Genomic DNA, 24,725 nt, shown 5'->3' with positions numbered 1-24,725 from the left:
ATATAACCTGAAGTATAAATGTCACAAACTTTTTTCAGGCCTTGAAAAATATAACATTTGTAAGTAAGAAATGATGGGAAATGTTGAAGGAGTAAAGTGATTTTCTGAAACAAAAGTAGACTTAATTTTTTTCTCTTTGTTCATCTTCAGAGTGTTAAGTCATTAACTGAAAGGGGAAAATATGAAGAAATAATAAAGTCATTCTAGTGCTTTTAGAAAAATTTTAGCTTAGCTGATTATGAGTATTTTTGAAATGATAGTCATAAAGTATTTAAGAGTATACTTAATATGCTACACTGATCTATTTCTAAAGGTTCCAGACAGTGATTATGTTCACCAAAAATAGGAAGTATAATGACAGTTTTAAGGCTAGGATTCTCCAGCAAAGTAAACAGATTCTCAGCTAATTGTTTAAAAATTAACTTATTTCACCCCACATTTAAATTGTGATGCCAATTAGGGCCCCTGGGACACCCTACAAACAAGTTAATACTTACTGAGAGTTTAAAAAATAGTACAAATATTTACTGGAAAATTTTAAATGTTCTTAAAATCTAACATTTCCTTTAATATTTCTATTTCCTCATTATTTAAAAAGAATTTGGGTTTGAGAGGCTGAGGGTATATTTCAGCAGTAGTATACACATTTAGAACATGGCTTTCAAAGCTGGTAATGCATGTTTTTAAAATGGCAATCCTAAAACAGACTAATCAAATATATGAATAAAATATTTACTTCTGATACAAGGTACGTACTTAAGAAAGGCAATGGTCTGTAATTAACACTTATATCCCAGTAATTTAGATGCTTTATAAATATACAATGGTAATAAAACTACTCAGAAGTCTGAACAATGTCTCTTAGAAATTTCAGGTATATGGCTGACCTGCAGTTACCTCTGTACACGAGGTGAACACACTCAATGGGTGGAATATCACAGCAGTGTACCTTGGGACTTCCAGGCCACTAAGAATACTGAATTCTGACACTGCTCTCTAAGGAAGATGGGAAACTACAAGTTTAACTGAAGCTGAAAAGAATCATGATAGAAGAAATGGCAAGGGGACAAAGGGGAAGAGGTGTGTTAAGAGGAGAGAGGTCATAGTAAGGACAGTAAGAGAGAACAGAAGGGAAAGGAAGCACTGATGAAGTGCTTGGCAACAAAAGCTGTGGCACGCAAGTGCTAAAACAGATTCTCTGCCCCATAGTCTTTTTTATTTTCACTCATTCTTCTTGACTTGGCATCAGTATTAAAATCTTACTAGATTAAGCCCTGACAGCAGGGACAATTCTAGGATGATTTTATCTTTTAGTTTTATTTTAGGGTATGCATATTTCATTTCTGCTTTTGGTTTGCCCAAGACCAAGTAACAACTTTCCAGTACAGGGTCTAAAAATATAATCTATGTGTAGCTCAAACATTTTACAGAATAACTGCCTGATTAATACTTTTATGAATTCAGTATGATTATGCCTACCTTATTTCCCAAACAAGACACATAACAATGGAGACAGGTGATGTTAATTATATAAGATATTTTTAATAGGTCTGTATTAACAATGTCTGTTACAGTGTAGATACAAATTTTGCCTGAGTCATTAAGATAAAAAGAGAAGACTTTAACAACATCTAAGGTCTCTCAAAGAATCACTATGAACTATGCCTCAGAACCTTGACTTTGGTCTTGCCTTTGTCCACATTCTTCTGCAACTACATATATAACTGCAAAAAATGGTTGAAAAGTAGTTTTCCCTACTACAGCAACTCCGATGCAACATATTTCTTTCCTCTATTTATAATACTTCACTCAATTTAAATTATATTTGTAATTTAAAAAATCTGAATGGTACTGTATCTAAAGATGTATTTAGAATGATAGTAATTTTTTAGAAATCAAGAAAAAAAGGAGGGCTCGGAATCATGTATCTACATCAGTATTCCATTTCTGATGCCTTTACAAAAAATTTTGAGAGATAAATAGCATTACTGACTTTAAATAATAAGGAAATATAAACTACAAACAGGTATTTAGAAAGCAAAAAACAGGTATCTTTTAACAAGCATTGTATCCTTTCAATTTATTTTGTGTTTTAAAAGACCCTATATATGATTTCATTCACATTTTAATTATGCTTTAAAATTCTTAACTACATGTTTGGCCTATTGTACCCCAAATTAAAACATAAAACTCAATGTACTCAAAAGTCAATCATTTAAGTACACAATTTTTGTTTTAATAAAGCATGGTGCTGACAAATTTGATGTAAGGAACTCATTGGAAACAGTTACTCAACTTACCTGGCGCTAATCCAGCAGTAGCAGGGCTTCCCATGGATGGGTGAGAGAAAACTTGAGAGAAGGCAGACATATTTGACTGGGACACGTTACTCAGCCTGGAGGTTGATCCTCCTTTAGGAATAAACTCGCTTGCAGTAGGATTTGGTGTCTATTTAAAAATCAAATATAGTAAGTTAACACACTTTAGGCCCCAAACGACATTGAATCCACCAGTTGTTACTCCTCAGTGCTTTATTTACAGAGTAAAAATTTAATGACAGATTGACAAGTCCTTTAGTTTCCATTCCTTGGCACAGTAAACTGAATTTCTTAAGAGCAATTTGATAATCAAATTTGAGAACTTTAACCTTTCACTGCAGAATTTTAACCTGGTGACGTATAAAATTTGCCTTTATTTTTCCAGCGTGCATCATTACCAAACCAATCTAACAAATTTTCGAGAACTGGGAGGTTGAAACTACCTCAAAACTGAGCAACAAGTTTCAGATTTAATAGTTTGAAACCACTTCTACCAAGATAAAAGTCAAAACAACCTTTTCTCCAAACTGTATCACTTTTTGTTTTGCAAATGCAAACATTTTCCTAATATGATGCAATGATTTTAAGTAACAAAGAAAAGACAAGATAACACTTAAAAACAAGACAAATGTCTGGGAGGAATCAAGATAGAAATTAACCCCAATAACCCCTAAATATAAAAGAGCCACCATTACCTAAGCAGTATCACATGTGATTTGTTACATTTAAAATATTTTAGTTCTACTACAACACACAGAAAAGATTTTCACAGTGGTACTATGATACAACTTATTTTACAATGCAGTGGCATTGTACTTCTAGCTTTAAAACTACAAGACCACTGAGACTATATGTCAAATTCTTAAGTCTGTTTTTGTCCATGTGAATTTCCACAGGAGAAATAAAATTTTAAAATGGACTAACTGCTACACCATCAAAAATAACCTCCATGGTCTCCTTATTTGAGAATGACATTTTAAGTTGCCACATCAAATAGAGTTCAATACACTAGATTTGGAAGCTATCAGGTCAATAGGCTAATCTATTTGAAAACTCTACAAAAAATATTATTATCAGTTATAAGCCAACTAAACTACTTCCACCAAGTTAAACAGTAGTAAAATATAGAAGAAATATTTAATCTGCGCTTAATTAAAACACCCTGAAAATACAGGATGAAGCTCTCTTAGTGCCACATCCAATACATAAGATTCCAAACAGGAGAAATCAAGCTTGAACCAAAATATATTTTTCAAAACAGAAAAAGAATTCCTTTGTATCAGATAGATGTATTTTTAAAAGATCTTTCCAATTCTAAAGCTTTCAAAAATAATGGCATGCTGTTTTACTAAATAACTAACTAATTTCCGGCAGGGAAAGGACAAGCCACTGCGTTTTACTGATGTTAGCACTTTCAGCTGTCAAGGAACAACTGGCACAACAAATATACCACAGCTAGTTATGTACCAGTTAACCGTAAAGCTGTCTGGGAAGATGGAAGTCAAGATAAAAACCACTTAGAATCTTGGTATGGTTCCAAAAAGGTCTAAGAGAAATGGGGATTTCAAGGTTACAAAATCACTAGGAAAAAACAAAACTACACCCGAAATCATATGCACATATGACATTTTTAGTATCTTCCTGAGAAATAGGTATTGCCTTTTCAAATATATTCTACAGTTAAGAGCAAACTACCAGACGATCTGATTTTTAAACTGTACTTCCCAAATTACTTTGAAAGTCTCCTTTTGGGGCACGAGGGTTACTGGGGATTGAACCTAAGGCAACAGTGAATATATGGCATATGTCTTATTTGATTTTCTTTTAAGACAAGATTCTAATGTATAAGTTGTTTTTCTAAACTAAAACCTCAGCACTCAATTGAGATGCAGTGTTGGTGCTTTGCAATAAATAAGCAGGTTCTGAGTTGCAGATTGGGGACTCGTCTCTAAACGGTTCACCATCACTGACCAGCACCATCACTGACCAGCGCCTTCAAACTGAGCTACAGCCCAGCTTTTTTTTTTTGAAACAAGGTTTCACTAAATTGCCCAGGCTGGGGCTTGAACTTGTGATCCTTTTTTTTGCCTCAGCTCCCTAAAGTGCTGGGACTGCAGACCTAAACTATTATTGAAATCACCACTTCCTGCCCTGGGTTTGTAGAGCAGTACAGCCCGGTTCCATCCCCAGCACCAATAAATAAATAAATCCTTCCTAACTACCTAGATTTATCTCTGAGATCAAAATTTGTTTTATAAAATATGCATGAGCATTAATGCCTATTCACAATCTTAAATCCCAATTTATATTCATAATCTAGTGCTAAATGCACATTTTTTTTAAGAAAGCATTTATTCAAAATAGATGCTCACTTTGTGAGAACCTGTCGGTAAATATAACTTTAAATTTCTATACACATAAAATTACCCTGCAATTTTGGTGCCATAAAGCCACCGAGTGCTTTTTATGTAGTGTTCTCCAAAATAACACTATTTCACAACATTTGGATACAATCCCTACCTGTAATCTCTGGACACAAACATAAACCAAGACTCTGATCTTCAGTTTAAAAAGTATTATCATTGTTATATCATAAATAAGAAAATACATTTTAACCCAGACATGTCACCCAACCCAACTGAAAACTGGGCTACATACAAACAACCAAAAAAGATGTTTTAGTAATGGAATAAGTTTTTTGATGCAGTGTTAAAATTAGATTAACACGATTTTAAACTTTTGCTGTATTATTTCACATAAACTGTCTTTTTTTCCAGTTAAATTTAGTATTTAACATTCTGGAGACTTCAATAAGATATATACAAATTAAGAGATTAATAGAATTGCAATAAAATTAAAAGGACAGCCATTAAATATTTTAAATTAGGTACAAAGACAGGAAGGAGTTCATATTAAATAGAAATAGAAGCTAATTATACTTCATCACAAAAAAATAGCAAAAACAATCTATGTAAAACAAAACTGTCTCCTGAGACATACTGATACTCCTAAAAATTGTTTTGGTTTTTTTTTTAACCACACAAAAGCATGGAACACCTTGCATGGCATAGTTTCTTCTAATGAGATTCAATGTGTATTACCCTAAACCTAACTTAAGGCTTCATAAACTGACATCATTAACCTTTCTGAGTGACACATGACCTGGTAATTTTTTCTTAGGCGTTTTAGATAGTTAACAAATAAACCACACATTTTAACATGTAAACAAGGAGAAGGCAATCACCCAAATCAATTTAATGAATAAGCCCATCATACTAAGGCACCATAGGCCTCTTCCCCTTTTCCACAATGCCTAACTACTGTTCTGTCCCCAGGGAATCACTGGATGGCTGTCATGACAGATTGAGCTGTGCATTTTAGAATTATATATAAACAAAACAAATTATATATGCATATGTAGTTTTAACTTTTTTCACTGAGTCACAATTCATTCATGTTATTATCTCAACATTTCACTTGTTTTTAACTGTTGATCAGTATTCAACATCACAATTTATTTATCCTCAATGCTCAGATTGTTTTCAGTGTGTGTACATGTGTTTCATTTCTGTTTCTTAAATACCTAGCAGTTAGGGGCTTGGATACTTGCCAAGCGTACATACATGTAATTTTTAAAAGCTGGTAAACTGTTTTTCCAAAGCAATTGCACAATTTTAGTAAGGCCACAGTGCTAAATAAGAGACCAAATCCTCAGAACTTCAGCGTCTTTGTCATTTCGGACATTCTAATAGATGTAGATTTGTCAACCTGTATCTTCTTTGAAGATATGTCTGTTCATATATTTTGAACACTTTTTCTTGAGTTGTTTTCTATCATTGAATTTTGAGCGTTGTTTTAGATAGAAGCTCTTTATCATCACATACATGATTTATAAATATTTGCTTTCTGGCTGATATGTCCTTCCATTCTCTTTCAAGGATCCTAAGTTCTTTTTTATAGGTTGACAGATGATTCTGTGTGTATCTGTTTTAAGAGATACTTACCTAACCAAAGTCACATATATTTTTGCCTATGTTTCTAAGTTTTATGTTTTCATGTTTTACATTAAGCCTATGATCCATTTTGAGTTCGTATTTGTATACAGTATGAGATGCATGTATAAACTTTCTTTTGCAATTAGTCTAGTACTATTTGTGAAAAGGATTATTCTTTTCCCACACAGAATAGATTTTCTGCTTTATTAAAATCAATTGTGTACTAATAAGCTAGTTTCTGGTGGTTCTGATCTGATTCACGGACTTCTCAGTATCAATACCAGTACCACACTGGCTTGATGAGTGGAGCACTGCTGTAAGCCAGGTATAATTCATTACATTTTTTAAGTTGGGCTGGCATACACATCCTTTGTACTTTCATATAAATATAAGAATAAGGTTATTAATTTCTATGCAATCACCTGCCAAGATTTTAACTGGAATTGCACTGACTCTCTCCATCAATTTTGCAAAGACAGGTATTGTAAATTCATTTAAAACGCCATTTGCTTGAGTCCTTAATTTCCCTCAGTAATGTTTCATAGTTGTAAACGTACAGAGTTTTGTGCCTTTCATTAGGCTAATTCTTAAGTATTTGTTTGATGTTACTATAAACAATGTAACTTTAGAAGTTCAACTTCTGACTAGTTCGTATGTACCTGGTTTCTTACAGCTACTATCACTCACTTAGTGGATTAAAATAGAAATTTATCTTCTTATAAACTGGAGGCCACAAATCCAAAAGAAAGAGATGCTGAAGTCCATACTCCCTCCAAAGGACCTGGAGCAGAAGCCTATACTTCTAGCTTGTAGGAGCCACTAAGCATTCTTTGCCATTCCTCGGTCTGCAAACACATGGCTAAAGCCCCATCTTCACATCCTCTGTGTGTATCTCCCTGCCTCACTCTTCTAGGGTTTTTTTGTTTTAAATTAATGATTAGACCCACGGCCTTTCCTCTGAGATACAATCTCAGTCCCACTTTTTCTAATTTTGATACTGAGTCTTACTGAATTGCTAAGCTGTGCAGCATAGGTTTGGACTTGAAAGCTTCCTGTCTCAGCCTTCCAGAGTGTGGGGATTATAGGCAGGTGCCACTACACTGGGCTCTGCTTCACTTTTGTAAGGACAATTATCACTGGATCTAGGCTCATTTAATACATCATGGTGTATGATCTCTTGATTATTAACTGCATTTTTCAAGACCTTTTGCATAAAGTTTATAGGCTCCAGAGATTACAGCATGAACTCATCTTTTTGGAGGCCACTATTTGGAACACTATCCTACAGAAATAAAATTGAGTTGGATATGCCACATACATGATTAAGGCTCCAAAAAAAAAAAAAAAAGACAATCTCACTTACTCCTTTTTCTAATCTGTAAGTCAATTTTTTCCTTCTTCTTCTTCCTTAATGTGCTAATATATACCGGCGCACACTAAACTGAAGCAGTGAAAGCAGATACCCTTATCTTACCTATGATCTTTAAGGGAAAGCATTTTATTTTCTACTGTTAAGAATATGAAGCCAGGCATGGTGGCACACACCTGTAATTCCAGCTTTGGGAGACTGAGGCAAGAGGATCACTGAGTTTAAGGCCAGTCTAAACTACACAGCAAAACCCTGTCTCAAAAGAAAAGGAAAAAGAGAAAAAAAAAAATATATATATCCATGGGTTTTGTGTAGGCGCCCTTTCTTATATTAGGGCTGTTCCTTCATATGCTTAGTTTGCTGAGTTTGTATCAGGAGTGGATTTTGTTCAATGCTTTCTATCAACTGACATAGTCATATTGATTTTGCTTGAGTAATATATTTTCAACTTATTTTTAAAATACTGAACCACTCTTAGACAAGTGCCATTACATGTTAATTTGATAAATCTTCAATTGCTAAGAATTTCAACAACTATGTACAGACAATTAGCAGTGGGCAGTTTTCTGTTGGTGAAAAAGTCCTTGGTTTTGTTATCATAGTGACAGAATAAGCTGGAGAGTATTCCACCCTTTGTAGTTTTGTTTCTAAGTTTGTGTTTAGTTTGCGCTAATTTGTTTGCAGTCTTACGTAGAATTCACCAGGGAAGTCATCTGGAAGTCTTTCTTCTAGGAAGGCATTCAATTTATTTATTTAATGATCGTTAGTGTACTTGGGTGAACTGTGTCTCTCAAAGTTTCTTCCATTTCATCTCTTGTCAAATGTACGGACATAATGCAGTTTACAGTAGTACTTTAATAATAGTCTTATAACATCTGTGGAATCTCACGATGCTACCTATTTCATTCCTGATACTGGCAATTTGTCGTTTACCATTTCTTCCTAACCAACCTGGATAGGTGCTTACCAGTTTCAAAGATCTTTGATAGAAGCAGTTTTCGTTTCACCAATTTTACTCTATTCTTCTGTTTAAAGTTCTACTGGATTCTGCTCCGGTTGTCTTCTCTCCACCCTCTTTCCTTTATGGTTTCTTTGGGTTTGACTTGCTCTTCTTTCTTCTTGTTCTTAAGAATGGAGCTAAAGTCATGGACTTGGGAATTCTAGTTTCTTATACAAGAATTTGGTGCTATGTACTTTCTCGTGATAACTGCCTCAGTGGCATGCTATGTACTTTCTCGTGATAACTGCCTCAGTGGCATCCCATAGCTTTTGAGTTTTTGATTTTTATCCAGTTCAAAATATTTTAATTTCTCTTTACACTAATCTTTGTCTTTTGAGTGATTTAAAAGTATGTACTCATCTCCCAGATACATGAAAATTCTCTAAAATCTTTGTGTTAATCGCTTCTTACTTAATCCCATCATAGTCAGAAAAATGTATTTATTTGGTTCTAATTTTTTTTAAATTTATTAAGATTTGTTTCATGACCTAGACTTGGTCTGTCTTGGTCTGTGTTCATTATGTGCACCTGAAAAAACATGCATTTGGCTATTGTGGGGAAAGGAAATCTGAAGATACTAATTATGACAAACTGGGTTTTACAGTTGTTCGAGTCTCAGGGCTGGGGATTTAGCTCAGCGGCATAAGCACCTGCCTTGCAAGCAGGCAGTTGTGAGTTCGATCCCCGGTATCGATAAAAAAGTTAAAAAAAAAAAGAGTTGTTCCAGTCTCCTGTGCCCTTACTGATTGCTTGTCTCTTCCTCCTACTGAGAGAAGAGTGTTGAAATCCCTATTTCTCCTTGCAATTCTATTAGACTTTGGTCTCATGTATTTTAAGGCTCTGTTATTAGTTGCACAAACATTTAAAAATGAAATATCTATCCTCTTTATGAACTATCCCCTTTGACAGAGCAGTGATTATCCCCAATAATATTTTCTGCCTTAAATCTAGTATGTCTGACATAAATATAGCTATTTGAGCTTATTTAATATTAGCTTAGTATAACTTTCAACCTATTTTTGTCATGTTAAAGTAGGTTGATTTTTAGTTTCATATAGCTGAATCATATTTCATATAGCTGAATCATATTTTTCCATCAGTCCAGTCTCCAAAATGCCTATTACTGACCAAAAAAAGAGAAAGAAAAAGAAAAGAAGTTGGATGTGATGTGCACATCTGTAATCCCAGCACTTGAGAGGCTGGGACCAGAAGGACTGCTTCAAGTTCAAGGCCAACTTGGGTTACAAAGTGAATTCAAGGACAGCCTAAACTGCATGGGAAACCCTGTTTCAAAAAATCCCCACACACACACCAAAACCCCCTCTTACTGTGCTGTTCAGACGATGTACATTTAATGTAACAGTATTTAATGTGAGGAACAGTATTTAATGTGACCGGGTTCAAACCTATCATCCTGCTTTTTGTTCCATCAGATATCCTTTTTTCCCTTTCTTTTAGTCGTCTTTGGGAATAACTAAGTAGTACTTTATTTGCTTTTATCTCCTCTCGACTTATTACCTGAAATTCTCCTATTACTGTAGTGGCTGCCTTAGGTTTTAAAGTAGTAATCTTGATCACCAATTGTCCTAGACCACTAGTGCTATAGTAACAAAACACCAGATATTAGCAACAGAAATCGATGTGCTAAGTTTTACAAGCAAGAATTTCAAGATCAAAGTACCACAAGGGCTGCTTCTTCTGAGACCACACTCCTTGTTTCCACGGTGGCCGTCTTTTCACTAAGTTTTTCACATGGCCTCGTCGCTGTGTGCTCCCAGACCTCATGTACTGTCTTCCTCATTTTTTAAGGAAGGAAAACAGCTGCCCTTGCTTAAGGACCCATCCTTAGGTCTTCCTTGAACCTCATTTCTTCTTTAAAGGCTCCATCTCCAAATACGGTCCTACCAGGGGTGAAAGCTTCAACATATATGACTGGGGAGGGGTCAGGATTCGGCATGGAACACTGTCACCCGCCCTAGCTGCTTCACACGCGATATGCTATCACTACACTACACTTCTATTTCTACCCTCTAATATTTTGCTGCTCTCAAATTTTTCTACATGTTAAAATCCTGTAAGGTCACTGTTACTATTTATGCATTTAACAGCTATATTTCAAGGGGATTTAAATTTTAAGGAAAAAGCTTTCTTATATATACTCATGCAATGTTTCAAGTGTTCTTCATAAATTTCAAATGTTTTTCATAAATTTGTATAGAACCAGATTTCCATAGGGTATCATTTTCTTTCTGGATAAAGTACTTACTTTGGTATCTACTGAAGTAAATATCTGTTGATGATGAATTCTTTAAAAGTATTTTACAGTATCTCAAAGTCTTTTCACTTTTTAAAACATTGTCTGTGTAGTGCTGAGGACCAAATCCAGGAGCTCATAAACAGCAGGCAAGTGTTCCAGCAGTGAACTATACTCTCAGCCTTTTCACTTTGCACCACAAGAAACAGTACAGTTTAGTATCTTTCACTAAAGATAAAACTTATTCAACCAGAATACATTTTGAAAACCACGAAATAAACATGCATATTTTAACTAATGACTAATTTGAATTTTAGCAGTTTCCAGGTACACTGATTTGACTACATTTTTATATTTTTTACAAGAATATAACTGTAGGGTGATATCTTTTTTTCTTCTTGTATTTTAAAGATACAAGTACTGTATAATAATCTGGTTTACAGCGTTTTTAAAAAAACTTTTTGAATTTTATTAGTATTATACATGTTTTCAGTACATAATGAATACATTTATTGTAAACTAGTACACATTCATTACACATTTCAAGTTTTTCCCTTCCCTCCACCTTTCTTTTATTTTGCCAGCATCAGATTGATTTATTTACAAGATTTACAAAATTAAGTATCATATACGAGATTAAAAACCAGGCTAATAGGCCAAAAAGCATATAAAACATGTTTAAGACAACTGAACTAGATCAAGGTATACTTTAGATACACTATGTTAATTACAATAATTTTGTTTCCCTCTTTTGCCTAGTATTTTTTATTGTTATGGTTTTTTATGTAAGAGAAATCATGCAATATTTAAGTCTTTGTGTCTGAGTTACTTTACTTAACATTATAGTCTTAAGGTGCACCCATTTTCCTACTGAGTTTATCTTTCTTTATAGCATAGTACTCCTCCAGTGTACCTAAATACATTTTCATTATCTATTTGCCTGTTGGTGACACATACAGTGTTTCCAGAATTCAGCCTTTACGAATTGTGCTGCTATAAACATAGGTATGCGTACATCACTATGGTAGGTCATTAACTCTTTTGGAAAGGTTTATTAACATTTCTAATGCAAAATTTGCTTTCTTTTGAGACATGATCTCACTGTGTAGTTTAGGGTGGCCTCGAAGTCACAGTGACTATTCTCCTGCCTTAGTCCCCCCCAAGTGCTGGGATTACAGGTTGGTGCCATCACACATGGCTGCTTTCTGTATCTTCATTCAGTCAAAAAATGAGCCTTTTCTGTCTTAGGCTTGTTTCTTTGATATGGCTCAGTATAGTTTTCTTTGTATTTCATGAGCTCCTTTGACCTGTGAGTTTACAGTTTACATAAAATAGGAAAATATATGTTCAGTATTTCTCAGAATATTTCTTTCTTTACACTCGACCTGCTCCTCTTCGGAGACTCCAACTACATACAGCCACCAGCATGTCTCCCAAAGGCCTCATGTACTCACAGCAAGACTTTTGGAAGAGGACTAGATTACAGGGGTGCTATGCTCACTGGTGAGATTAACAGGTCAGTGAGCTGTTGGGAGATAGGGTCTGATAGGAAAAGGTGGGTCACTGGACGCATGAGCAGGAAGGGTCACTTCTCAGCTCCTCCCTTCTTTCCTCTTCCTGGCCAACACGACTTGAGCAGACATCCTCCTTCCCGGGCCCTTCCACCACTCCTGCCTGGGAGACAGTTAACAATGGATTGTCTCTATAAGCCAAAATAAACCTTTTCTTTAAGGTGTGGTGTTGGGTACTAGTCCCACAGATGATAAAGTAATCAAGACACTAGGCATTGTGATGTTATACTACATCTTACTTTTTCCCATTTTTTGAAAAGTTTCTATTGTTATACACTCACATTTACTATACTGTTTCTCCAGTACTCTTATTAATTCTAAAGTCTAATCTATTAATCCCATCTAACCTATTTTCATTTCAGAAACTGTAGTTTTAAATACTCAAAAGTTTAGAAGTTTCAGATACATATTCCACTTTCAAACTTAATCTTTTTAGTTTCTTAAGCATGCAATACAGTTATGGTAATGGTTTTGATGTTGATTTATACTGTTTGTTCATTACTTCTCAGTCGACTGACTACATCTTCTCCACATAGGTTTTAAATTCCTATTTTTTGCGTGATTTGACAGAATGACAAGTATTATGACTTCAATCTTCTTTGGTGCTATATTCTCTTCTTTATCTTTTTCTCCTTTTTGCCTGGGTCTCAACATGTGGTACAGGCTGGTTTCAGATTCACGTGGATTCTCCTGCCTGGGTCTTCTCCAGGTCTGGCACTCCAGGAGTCTGCTGCCATGCTCAGCTTGTTACTATGTAAACATCTTTGGCCTTTGTTCTCCGTAGTAATTAAGCCACGGAAAAGTTAGCTTGATCCTTTTAGATCTTCCTTTCAACGTTGCAGGAGGGATCAGGAATGCATGTGTCCTATGGCTAATCTGGCCCCAATACTGAAGCAAATGCCCTCCGTGCTGCTTCATAAATTAGGAAGTTTTCATGTTAGCTGGTGGAAACTATTCTTGGCTTGTATGAGCTCTGAGAACTCTCTGCAACTCTTCAGCGTATTCTGTGTGTGGGAATCACCCCTTTTCAGTACTTTTCCTTGCAGACTGTTGTCAGGGAGGCTGCCGTGAGCCCAGACTGGTTTCTTAGATTCAGACAGGTCAGCAGGCGCTTTTGAGTTCACTCTCCCTGGCCTCGTGCGGAACTCTCCCAAAGGGTAATCACAGTTCACTCTTCATTTGTTGCCAGTTTCACAGGAATCGCTGTACTTCATTACCTAGTGTGTAAAGTTTCATAGACTATTTCACAGATTTTGTTTTTAGGTTGTTTTTGAAGATAAGGTAAGTTCAGTCCTATTCCTCCCTGTTGTCCAAAGATGTATCTACTAGTAATGCTTTCAAATCAAATTTTCTTATTTGATCTTATCAATACTTAAAATTCAGCAAGACTTTGATTAAGTCAGACATGCACTAGCACAGAGATGTTATGTAATTACTATTTCAAACAATTTATCAGCAAATTAATCCACTTCTTTATAAAGTTAGTTTTCTTTTCCAAAGTTTTATTCTGCTGTTTAAAATTCTTTCCTAAATGAATCATACTGTTTCAGTTATTATCTTTTTGATAATACAGACATGTTTGAAGCACCAAGAAACAGAATTTATTCTATAAACTAAATATTTCTCAAATTCAACGACTTCTACTGGTATCACTATTAGTGCCTTAGTCTAACCACAATCCTCTCTACTCAGGTCTACTATAACTTTGCCCAAACTGACCAGACTCGCCTTTCTCAACGTAGTTGTCACCTGCATTCTAGGTGAAAGACAGTAAGCATCAGACAAGAAGAGGAGGAGCAAGAAGAAAGAGCAAAGGAGGAAAAAGAGGAAAGTTTTGTTGAATGACTTTATGACTGAAATATAATCGCACTTATCAGGTCAAGACATTGCTGTCTTTGGATAAATTGTGAGACAGACAGACAGATAGACAGATATTACTAATCTTCCTCCTCTTTTTTTTTTTCTAAAATTAGTCTCAAATCTTTCATCATCACTATTTCTGTTCCTCTTTTAGGGATGACCAAGGAAGCATAACTGGAGCTAACTTAAAAGATTCAGGTCATGTGTGCACCCACGTGTGTGTGTATGTGCATGTGTATGCACGTGTGTGTGTGTGTGTGTGTCCTCATCCGTTCGCTTGAAAGACCAAAGCTGTGAATTATTTGGGAATGCAGTTAGTAGATGCTAACAGAGAAAAAGGCATAAAAATATGAGATTTATGGATGCTAAGGGAAGCCCTGTTTAAATCTATTTTTACATTTCTTTCATGTTCATAAACAACACACAATAAAGAGGAAGAGAGTGGGACGGAAAGGAGAAGTCAGCTGGTAACCAGAACCTCCAGGTTTACATTTTCACAGATTTTTTTAAAAAAATAGTAATGACAGGTTATTTCCCCTTATTCAAGCATATCCAAATATGGTCAATTTAAGATTTACTAGCAAACTGGAAGATGCTGACTGGGAAAAAAAAAAAAAAAAAGATTTACTAGCAAAGGATTTAGCTCAGTGGCATAAGCACCTGCCTTGTAAGCAGGTGGTCATGAGTTCGATCCCTGGTACCGATTTAAAAAAAAAGTTTTAAAAAAAAACCAAAAGATGTACTAGCAAAATATACTCAACTTCTAAGCTATTTAAAAATTGATTTATTAAAAAACCAGTCAAGTTTGACCTTCTTAGTCAAAAGTAACATCTAAATGTAGTCACTTTTGTAAAAGTAGCCTAGTAATAGTTTATAAATTTTTCAAACTTAGCCCTCTGATTTGAGTATCTTAAAGACATGATTTTTTAAGTCAGAAAAAATTGCTAGAGTTAGCAAAAGAAAACTAATCACAGTATTTCCAATAGATTTATATTATTGTTCCTTTAAATAAGTTTAAGGAAAAAATAGTATGTGGTTATTCAATCTGTCAAATGAAGATCAAATAATAGTAAACATTATAACAGAATAAAACAAAAATTATCAGGAGCTCAGCACAAATTCATTCTCTCTATATAACAGCTTCAAGTATAGGCAACTAAATCTCCAGAGATATCTGCTAGTTTTTATAATTTGTCAAAAATCAGTAATACTTTAAAACACATCTAGTAATCTAATGTATTTCTTTTTTATTTTTTATTTTGAAGCAGGGTCACACTATGCTGTTAAATTGCCCAAGCTGGTTTGTCTGTATATTTGTTTTTCAGGCAAGGTGTCACCATGTACCCCCAGGCTGGCCTTAAATTCGCGGCAATCCTTCTGCCTCAGCCTCCCACATGCTGAGATTATAGATGTCTGCCGCCATGCCTGCTTTGGTGCATCCTTCTTGATGATAGTTCAGTAACATGTATCAAAGTGAGAAGTAAGAATGTCCTTTTACCTAACAAACCCACATCTATGGGTAAGAGAAAATAGTCCATTTAGCACAGTACTTTGTACTTTTGTTTTTTTAAAAAAGGAAATTACTAAAACATCAGTAGAAGCCTGGTTATGTGGATTGATATATTTTTAAATAACATGGCAAGCAGGTAAAATGAAATAAAATAAAACAACATTTAAGGTACACTGCAGCAGTAATGGTCTGCTTATGCCTGAGACAGAGGGCTGGCAGGAAAGTTTGTGCAGGCAAGAACACATGTTTAAAAAAAAAAAAACTAAACAGGGCCATGGATTTAGCTCAGCAACATAAGCGCCTGCCTGGCAAGTGCGAGGTTGTGAGTTCAATCTCCGGTACCATCCCCGCGCCCCCCCCCCCCCAAAAAAACTAAACGACACTAAAACGTTAACAAAGGAACTACTTCTAGGTGGTGAGGTGCTGGTAATATTTTGTTTTCTTCCTTGTACTTTTCTGGAGTGCCTGAAATTTTTCAACAAATATGTATCATTTTTAGAAAAGTTTTCTTAGACCTTTTAAGATTGTAAGTCATGGGGCCACTTGTACCATTACCTTCATTTGCATATCATCGATGAATGTAGTAGTATTATGAGAATTCACATAAAATAGGTAACATTTAAATTGAGACGAGGCAAAAACCAATGCATATGAAAACAGGAAGCCTATATCTGAGAAACAATGTTTAAAAACAGAACGGAGGGCTTAAGAACATGAAGCTATGTGCACATCAAAGTGCTCCAGCAACAGTAATCACTAAGTTATGCATCCCTCGTTCATTCTAGTACAGTATTACCCCTCCCAAAAGAGCAAAAGCATCCCTTTGATTGGTCAATGAGTAGCCTAAGGAAATGAGACCATCACAGAATTAGAGAGAAGAAAGAATCATTGACCATAATTACAAATATTTCCTATGTACTTACACAAATCTTCTATCCGGTTGTATAATAAAATCCATTTGTCTCATTTCATAGTAGGTAGAGATTTATTTTTCCAAACCAAGAATCTTGTTTTGTCTTAAAAGTTAACATAAAGATTTTCACATTTTTCCCCATAAATATTGTATCATAAAACTGCACCAAGGAAAAATTTAAGAAAATTATGAAGCATTACATTTCAGGACTAATAGGCCAATAACTCATCTAACTAATAATTTACCAGTTGAGGTTCATTCATTTGATTATCTAAATAATACCTAAAAGTCACTATGCCAGTCATTGTGCTAGGCACTGTGGAGAACCCATGTAAAACAAGGTCTGTGTTCTACAAATTCACAGGCTAGCACATCATAGGTGTAGATTATATCCTGAATTCAATTCTATACTTCCAAGAGCTCATGATATACCTGTATATCACTGGAAAAGGAAAAAGTACTATATGTATAATGTAGTACACACTGTAAGCATATATGCTGTTACATAAATGAATAATGATATTTGAACAATACGATCAATGCTAGAAAAAAGTGAGCAAATGCTCTCTGATTAGGTCATAAAATCACATACTTGAATTCTAAAATGACAAGTTTATTAAACGAAGACAGAGAAAACAGTACACCACGCAATTAAACATTCAAAAAGAATGTTCAAAGCCTGAAGCTCAAACAGCGTGCTATTTCTTGTGAACTCTCAAGGAACTGCACGTTAAGTCTATAGCAGTCAGCAAATTCAGAAGCACCTTCAACGCACCTTGAAGAATGTGGACTTTTCCTCCTACACAAGACTAGAAGACAGGTAATGAGGTGTTAGTTTGAGAGAAAAGATCAAAACAGGAAACAAGATAAGAAACCATAATGGTAACAGTTGAAGTAAGAAATACGGGTAGACCTAAATTTAATTCAGTAAAAGTGAAAATTTCCAAGGACCGCAAGCAACAGTTCTTAGTGGATAAAGGATGTGGCAAGTCAAAAAAGAGAAGTCAAGAAAAGCTCACACACTCAGGGCTATCAATCAGCTAGACAGTGGACATACAGCTGTACATGAGTGTGGACAGCTGGTGTAACTGAAAGACACAGTGACTCACACCTGTAATCCCAGCACTCAGGAGGCTGAGGCAGGGGGGATGGCCATGGGTTTGATACAGTGGGGCTACACAGTGAGTTCAAGGCCAGCCTGAGATACACAGTAAGCCCCTTTCTCAAAAGGCAAAGAAACTAAAAGTTAAATAAAAATAGAGATAAGAAAAATGGACAACATCAAATGCAGAAGAACTCAAGTAAGAACACTACTAATAAGTGCCAATCAAAACTGAGAGAATCCAATAACTGATGTTAGAAATGCATTAGTGAATCAGAAAGAGAAAATACTGAGAATTAAGCAATGAATGAAGTTTAAAAAGAACCACAAGTTGACACTATCTCCCAAACTACTGCACGCACACTTGCCTAAAGGAAGTGACTATTGAACATTTCCTTGTAGAAGAAATCTGTGTTCTGTAATTCAATTAACATAACAGACTTATACAGACTTATACAAGATATGTTTATAAACCAGTAGCAAGAATCAACAGGGAGACTATCGAAAAATAAATGAAAGAATAACTTGCCAGAAAAGAAGATGGGTTCCAGGGCATATAATAAAGGAAACAGGAAGAAATACAGTAAGAAAGAGATGCACAAGTGTAGATATGTAGAAAGTGCTTGAAAACATTTATACTCAATGGCCTTTTCTTAGCCCCATTCAGCAATACCTGTTCATTACTCAAAATTGCAAGGGAAAGTGAGTAAGTCTGAGAAAAATGTTCAAGGTTTAGAACAGCAACTATAGAAAAGAATGTAGACAGGGGATGGGGAGAGAGACAGGGGATGGGGAGAGAGGAAAAGGGGTCTAGGTTAGGTGGGAGAATATTCACAGCAAGGCGACTGCAGTGTAATTTGTAGTTTCATAACTCAAGTACCAAGAAACCAAAATCTAAGTAGGACAGAATGAAAATTTACATTTATAAACGCCAATCTATTCATCAAAAACCTAACATTCCCATTTTCTAGGGAATAAAAAATCATCTGAAGTAACAGCTAAATCCAGGGAGTAACTAAAGACTGAAGTATATGCAGTAAGCTTCTAAAATCTTCCTGAGATTTTGCAATTACCAATTATAAGTACCCAGGACTCACAGGACTCACCAGGAGATTTTAATGTGAGCCTTCTTATTTTTGATAAGAAACACTGTTTAATGCCAGAGAGCAAGAGGGATAAAAGTAGCTCAAAAAAGATCCTCTTAAGATGACAATAAAATCAAATGGATCCTCTAACATGTCCCACAGTCCAACAGTTCTTATTCATTTACATCATTTTGTTTTATAAAGGAAAAACAATACTACTACTTAGAATACATGACCCATAACTCAATTATTTTAAAAAGCATAAGACAAAGTGACCAGTTTTTTAACATATCAATACTTTAGATAAATCTTAACCTGTATTACCATGAGAAGTTTACAAAATATGCATTTACCAATCCTTTTATTCATATTGTTACCTAACTCTCACATGAAGAAACATATTATTCCTTCAAAGAATAAGGGAATGTAAAACTAAGTTTTGAAAATATTCAAACATTGTATTATCATCATATAAGATGGACGTGACTACAGAGTACCCAAAATAAACCCAAAGTTCAACTCCAAGAAACAAGGCACAACTGGAAGAAAGAACATTTATTTAGTATCTAATATGTGCCTAAATATCTGAATCCTCACAATTCTAGAGCAGGTGACACACTATTTCAGTCTAAAGCAAAGACATCTGAACTGTGTTAACGACAGAAAATATGAAAGACCTTGAATTAGCATTTAGATTGTCAGACAAGAGGATGGATAATTATCCTAGACAGAGACTAAGACTAAACAGAAAGATCAAAGTGAATTTGTACTTTGGGGAAATAAAGTATTGTTGATGTGGCATCTCAAGTGATCTTTTGCTTGGTGTTTGGGCTGAGATCTTGAGAAAAATGAGAAATGGAAACTATCACTAAACAATGTTTAAAAGTAGTTAAGGCTATTATTGGGCTCAAATGATTGAGAAATGTTAAAAACACAAACAATGATAAACTTTGCTTTTAAAAAAAAAAAAAAGGAAGCTCTGTAACATTCTAAAAAAAAAAAAAAACCACTTTAAGCAGACTGCAGTGGCACACATCTGTGATCCTAGCATCAAAGGTGGCTGAGGCAGAAAAACTGTTAAGTTTAAACCCCATCTGGACAGCTTACAGAGACCCTGTCTCAAAAAATAAAAGGGATGAGGATGTAGTTCAGTGATAATGTCCCCCTAGGTTCAAGTTCTAGCACTGAAAACAGAAAGAAAACCACTGTATATTCTAAAACATTTCTGACATGAACACTAATATGCAGTGGTAATCTATGGTGAGTATAAAACCTGTGCTCCGTTTTTAAAATATAAAAAGTATAATAATTATGTACTGCAAATATACTAATAAAAATTACTGAAAAAAAAATAAAATGTATTTAGGCTGAATATCAAAAAAGTCTCAGAAAAGTTACCATAAAATTACACATATTATGTGTAAAAGAAAATTAGTGACATTTAAAATAAGCAAAATATCTTAACAATATATCTTAATAATAAACACAAGCCTACTAATACTTACAAGTTCAGTGGTGAAAGTAAAACAACATAAAACACAACAGACATTAACTGTTAAAAGACCAAGTATTGTAAAAACAGTATGTATTTATGTATCCCCTGGTGTTTGTGCGGGTATTCACAGAGAAGACAGCACTTAGCAATCTCCTCACATGAGGAAGTATTTTTTCCAGGCTCAGTTAACAATGATGTATGCATGATAAAAGTACAGAGGACTGACAATGTAGTTTATATTAAATGCAATAGGTAAAACTCCATATGATTAGAATGTAGAATATGCTGACAGATAAGGAGATACAGTATAATCCAGAAAGAAAGCAGAAGACACAGCTTGAAGGGATTTAACCAAATATTCAGAAGAGGTTTATGTGTAAGACACAAACTATGTCAATAATGATTTTTTAAAAGGGGGAAAAAAAAAAAGAAATGGAAGACTTTTTAAATAACAGAGATTAAAAGCAAACAATGTGATAGAAAAATTTCAGAATTTAAAATTAAAACAGATCTTAGCTAAAATCCCAAGTCTTACCAATTACTAACATTAGGCTTTTCTTTTTTTTTTTTTTTTTTTTTTGTCTTTTTCATTTTTATGGGTACCAGGGATCGAACTCACGACCGCCTGCTTGCAGGGAAGGCGCTTATGCCGCTGAGCTAAATCCCCAGCCCCCATTAGGCTTTGATAAAGTACAAGGTCAGTTCACACTTGGGGCCAATATGCACTGATGCCATAATAATGTATATTATTCAATGTTCTAACTTTCAATTAGTGAGTAGACAAAATTCAGTAGTACCCTTGTCAAAAGAAGTGGCAGAAATTAGGAGATATCAGGGAAGAAGTCAGATACTTAGCCTGACTAGGCCAATGCCAGGCCGATGTCAATGCCACTGACTGAAAACACAGAACATACAAGAGGTTCATCTGGAGAACAGAAAATCAAGTTTTAGACAGATTTGCTGTGATAGATAATGGGATATAGGCCTACATCCACAGATAACAGAAAGCATGAAACATTTAGGTCCTGAACTCAGAAGACAACTCTAAAGAATAAAATTTCAAGGACTAACACCACACAAGAAAAAGCAAAGGACAAATAAACCAAGAATTGGAGAGCACAAGGAGCCAATAGGAAAGCGTAAAGAGGGCAAAACAGGAGTTTAGAAAGTAAAGGGATAGTCAGCAGTGGGAAGGAATGGGTAAAACTGTTACATCTGGCAATTTTAAGACTCCTGCAAATCTGATGGGCAGGTGCAGCAAAATTTTGGTGACACCAAGTCACAGGTGTTTAGAGAATAAATGCATAGAGAAAAAATTAGAGAAAGAAGAAAAAGATACTCTGTGGGTCCCCTATTTGGGAACTCTACAGACACAGAAATAGGAATCACACAGTTTTATCAGCATTCCACACAGCTACATAAAGAATAAAATGTACCCTCTGCAAAGCTTTGAAAGACTATGGAATATATGTTTCTTTGATACCCTATCAGTTCCAAACAAAATGAAAACATGTATTTAGTATAGACATCACTTTTGGCAGACAAGCTCTTTAATATCATGACACTCGATCAAAAGTAATTAGAAAGATTACTAAGTAATAAAAGGTTAGAAATCATAGGTTTCTTTAGAGAAATCTGGCACTGGAGAACACAATATGAATGATTATAGATTCAAAATCACACACAGATCTTATTAAGTTTTTTTATGGATTAGATGGTTTTCTTTTGTTTTCAAGAACTAAAAACAGGCCAAGGTATAAGGTCAAGGCTACCAAGGAATATAAAGAAATGTTTAAAGTTCCAGAAAGAAAATTAAAGGTCACTAAGAAAAAGATGAACACAAGGGGCTGGGGATTTAGCTCAGCGGCATAAGCGCCTGCCTTGCAAGCAGGCAGTCGTGAGTTCGATCCCTGGTACCGATAAAAAGGAAAAAGACAAAAAAAAAAAAGAAAGAAAAAGATGAACACAAGGAAACAGAACTGATGTCCCAGAGTCATTCCTAAATTACTGCCCATGAGAAACTATGTAAACATTTTTATCCTCAAATTACACAGGCTGGGTGTGATGAAGCACACCTGTAAATCCAGCATTTGAGAGGCTGAAGCAGGAGAATCTCTGAGTTGAAGCCAGCCTGGGCTACAAAGTGAGTTCAAGACTGGCCTAAATTGCATAACGAAACTCTGTCTCAAAAAGACAAAAAAAAAAAAATGCATTTCCAAAGTTCAATTGGGGCTGGGGATTTAGCTCAGCAGCATAAGCACCTGCCTTGCAAGCAGGTGGTCATGAGTTCGATCCCTGGTACCGATAAAAAAAAAAAAGTTCAATTAACCAGGTAGATAATCAAACCAAGCATAGTTCCAGTGCAACTAGAACTACCTCATATAGAAAAAAAAGAAATTTTTGAGTCAGCCAGACATAGGTTCAAATTTCTGTTGTTTGTGCTCACTTTGGCAGCACGTATACAAATTTGTTGCTCCACTGTTAAATCCTAATGTTACTTAGCTTCCTAAAAGAAGTGCTTCATTTTTAAGTAACATTTACACCACAAGCTTTTAGCAAGATCAAAGGAATATATATATATATATATATATATATATATATATATATACATATACATATACATACATATATATATACACACACACACACACACACACAGCACAATGGCTGGCACAAGGTGACCATTTAAGAAATAGCTGTATCATTATAATATAAATATAAAACAGCATCAACGGGTAATCATCAAATAAGATCAGAAAAATCAGTATGGGGCTGCTTTATAAAAATTGTTTTTCTTCTACAGCAGAAAGATAAAAATTTCAATTGAAAAAGATACAATATACCAACATACTTAGCTTTCAATAAACTATTCCCAGGACCCCAGTTTAAGGAATCTGCAATGATAGTAGGAGACCAGATATTTTTCAATACTTTAACATGTGACTCATAATGTAAGACATTTTTAAGCTTATAAACATCTAAATTCAAAGTTTAACGTTCTTTATGTCTTTATATGAAAAAGAATATTTGATGTATAAAACAACAGTATTTCAAGTATATACTGTACTAGGTTCAGATGACACTGATTTAATAAAACCCATTACTAGATGTTTTAATTAAAAATGAAATATAACTCAAGTGCAGTCTTATACTAACCTAATGATCTTCCAAGCAGTACACTAAAAAGAATTCCCTGAGAGCTGCCACTAAGACAGAGGAGGGCACTTGCAAGAGGTTCAACAGCTTACAAGTTTACAGCGGTCAGTATTCTACCCTGCAACCCACAAGTAGTTCCAGTTTCACTTTCATCTAATCTTACACAGTGTGAGCCCAATTTATTTTCAGATTTTCTTTGTAAAACTGAAAAATAATTACACTAACCCATATTAAATCTCTCTTTCAATCTGAAAGACAAGAAAAAAAATCAGTGTAAACTATACCGGTATTCATAATTAACACAACCGAAATTTTCTAATGAAATGTTAAGTACTGTATATGCCTGACTATGTGGAACTGGTTTTTCTTTCAGTTTCTTACTAATCATTAGAAAAGCACTTACAAAATTTCTGATGGGGCAAGCACCATATTTTGAACTATTTTTGGAATACTTTTGTTATTCCCATGCCAAGGACAACACAAATATCACTACTATATTAATATTAAACAAAATAATGTGGAACCTCTTTAGATTACAATAAAGTTATAGACAGATAAAATCAAGCCATTAGCTTTGATATACCTTTTCTGTGTATGATACATATATTTGGGATTGTAGGTTTTAGCTAGGAATATATTTTAAATGCTAAACCACTCAGTTTAGGGAAAAAAAATATGCTACCTCTGGCAAAACTGAAATTCTGTTAAAAGAGTCATATTACATAATTATCAATTTTCATAAAAATAACTCAAATCCAAACAAATTATTTTGTGGGTATGTCAAAAGTTTTATGTAGAATCTAGTCTATGAGTTATATTATTTTAAAGATAAAGTCAAAAACTAAAATGTACCTAACAATGCTTTAACAACACACTTGCTAAAGTTAGTTCCTAGTCCAGTGTACACATGCAACTTTTACTTCCTACTAAAAATGCACCCTTCAAAAAGATGGAGCAGCTTCCTGTTTAGATTCTAAATAAATGGAACTTTCTGTAGTAAATTTTATGACTTTTATATTTAAAATAAATGAACTTAAATGTTAACAAAATTGAAAACAAAAATAAATTTAAGTTATAAACAGGAAATGCTCAAAAAG

At 34.6% G+C, this 24,725-nt stretch overlaps 1 protein-coding gene across 10 annotated transcripts in view; it reads right to left on the bottom strand.

The window, feature by feature from the left end:
• Pan3 (poly(A) specific ribonuclease subunit PAN3) overlaps positions 1 to 24,725 on the bottom strand; it is a 133,527-nt gene that overhangs the window by 61,460 nt on the left and 47,342 nt on the right. For 9 of the 10 annotated variants that reach the window (XM_063232554.1, XM_063232560.1, XM_063232557.1 and 6 more), the window contains one exon: positions 2,301 to 2,448. In XM_063232554.1, the coding sequence (XP_063088624.1) occupies positions 2,301 to 2,448 (148 nt within the window). Of the gene's footprint in view, positions 1 to 2,300; positions 2,449 to 24,725 lie in introns of those variants that run through there. The other variant, XM_063232563.1, reaches the window with a different exon arrangement.

Source organism: Cavia porcellus, unplaced genomic scaffold (genome assembly GCF_034190915.1).
Source record: "Cavia porcellus strain 051 isolate PalLab524CR breed Dunkin Hartley unplaced genomic scaffold, mCavPor4.1 scaffold_21, whole genome shotgun sequence".
NCBI lineage: Eukaryota > Metazoa > Chordata > Mammalia > Rodentia > Caviidae > Cavia > Cavia porcellus.
This window is presented reverse-complemented; position numbering and strand designations above follow the sequence as displayed.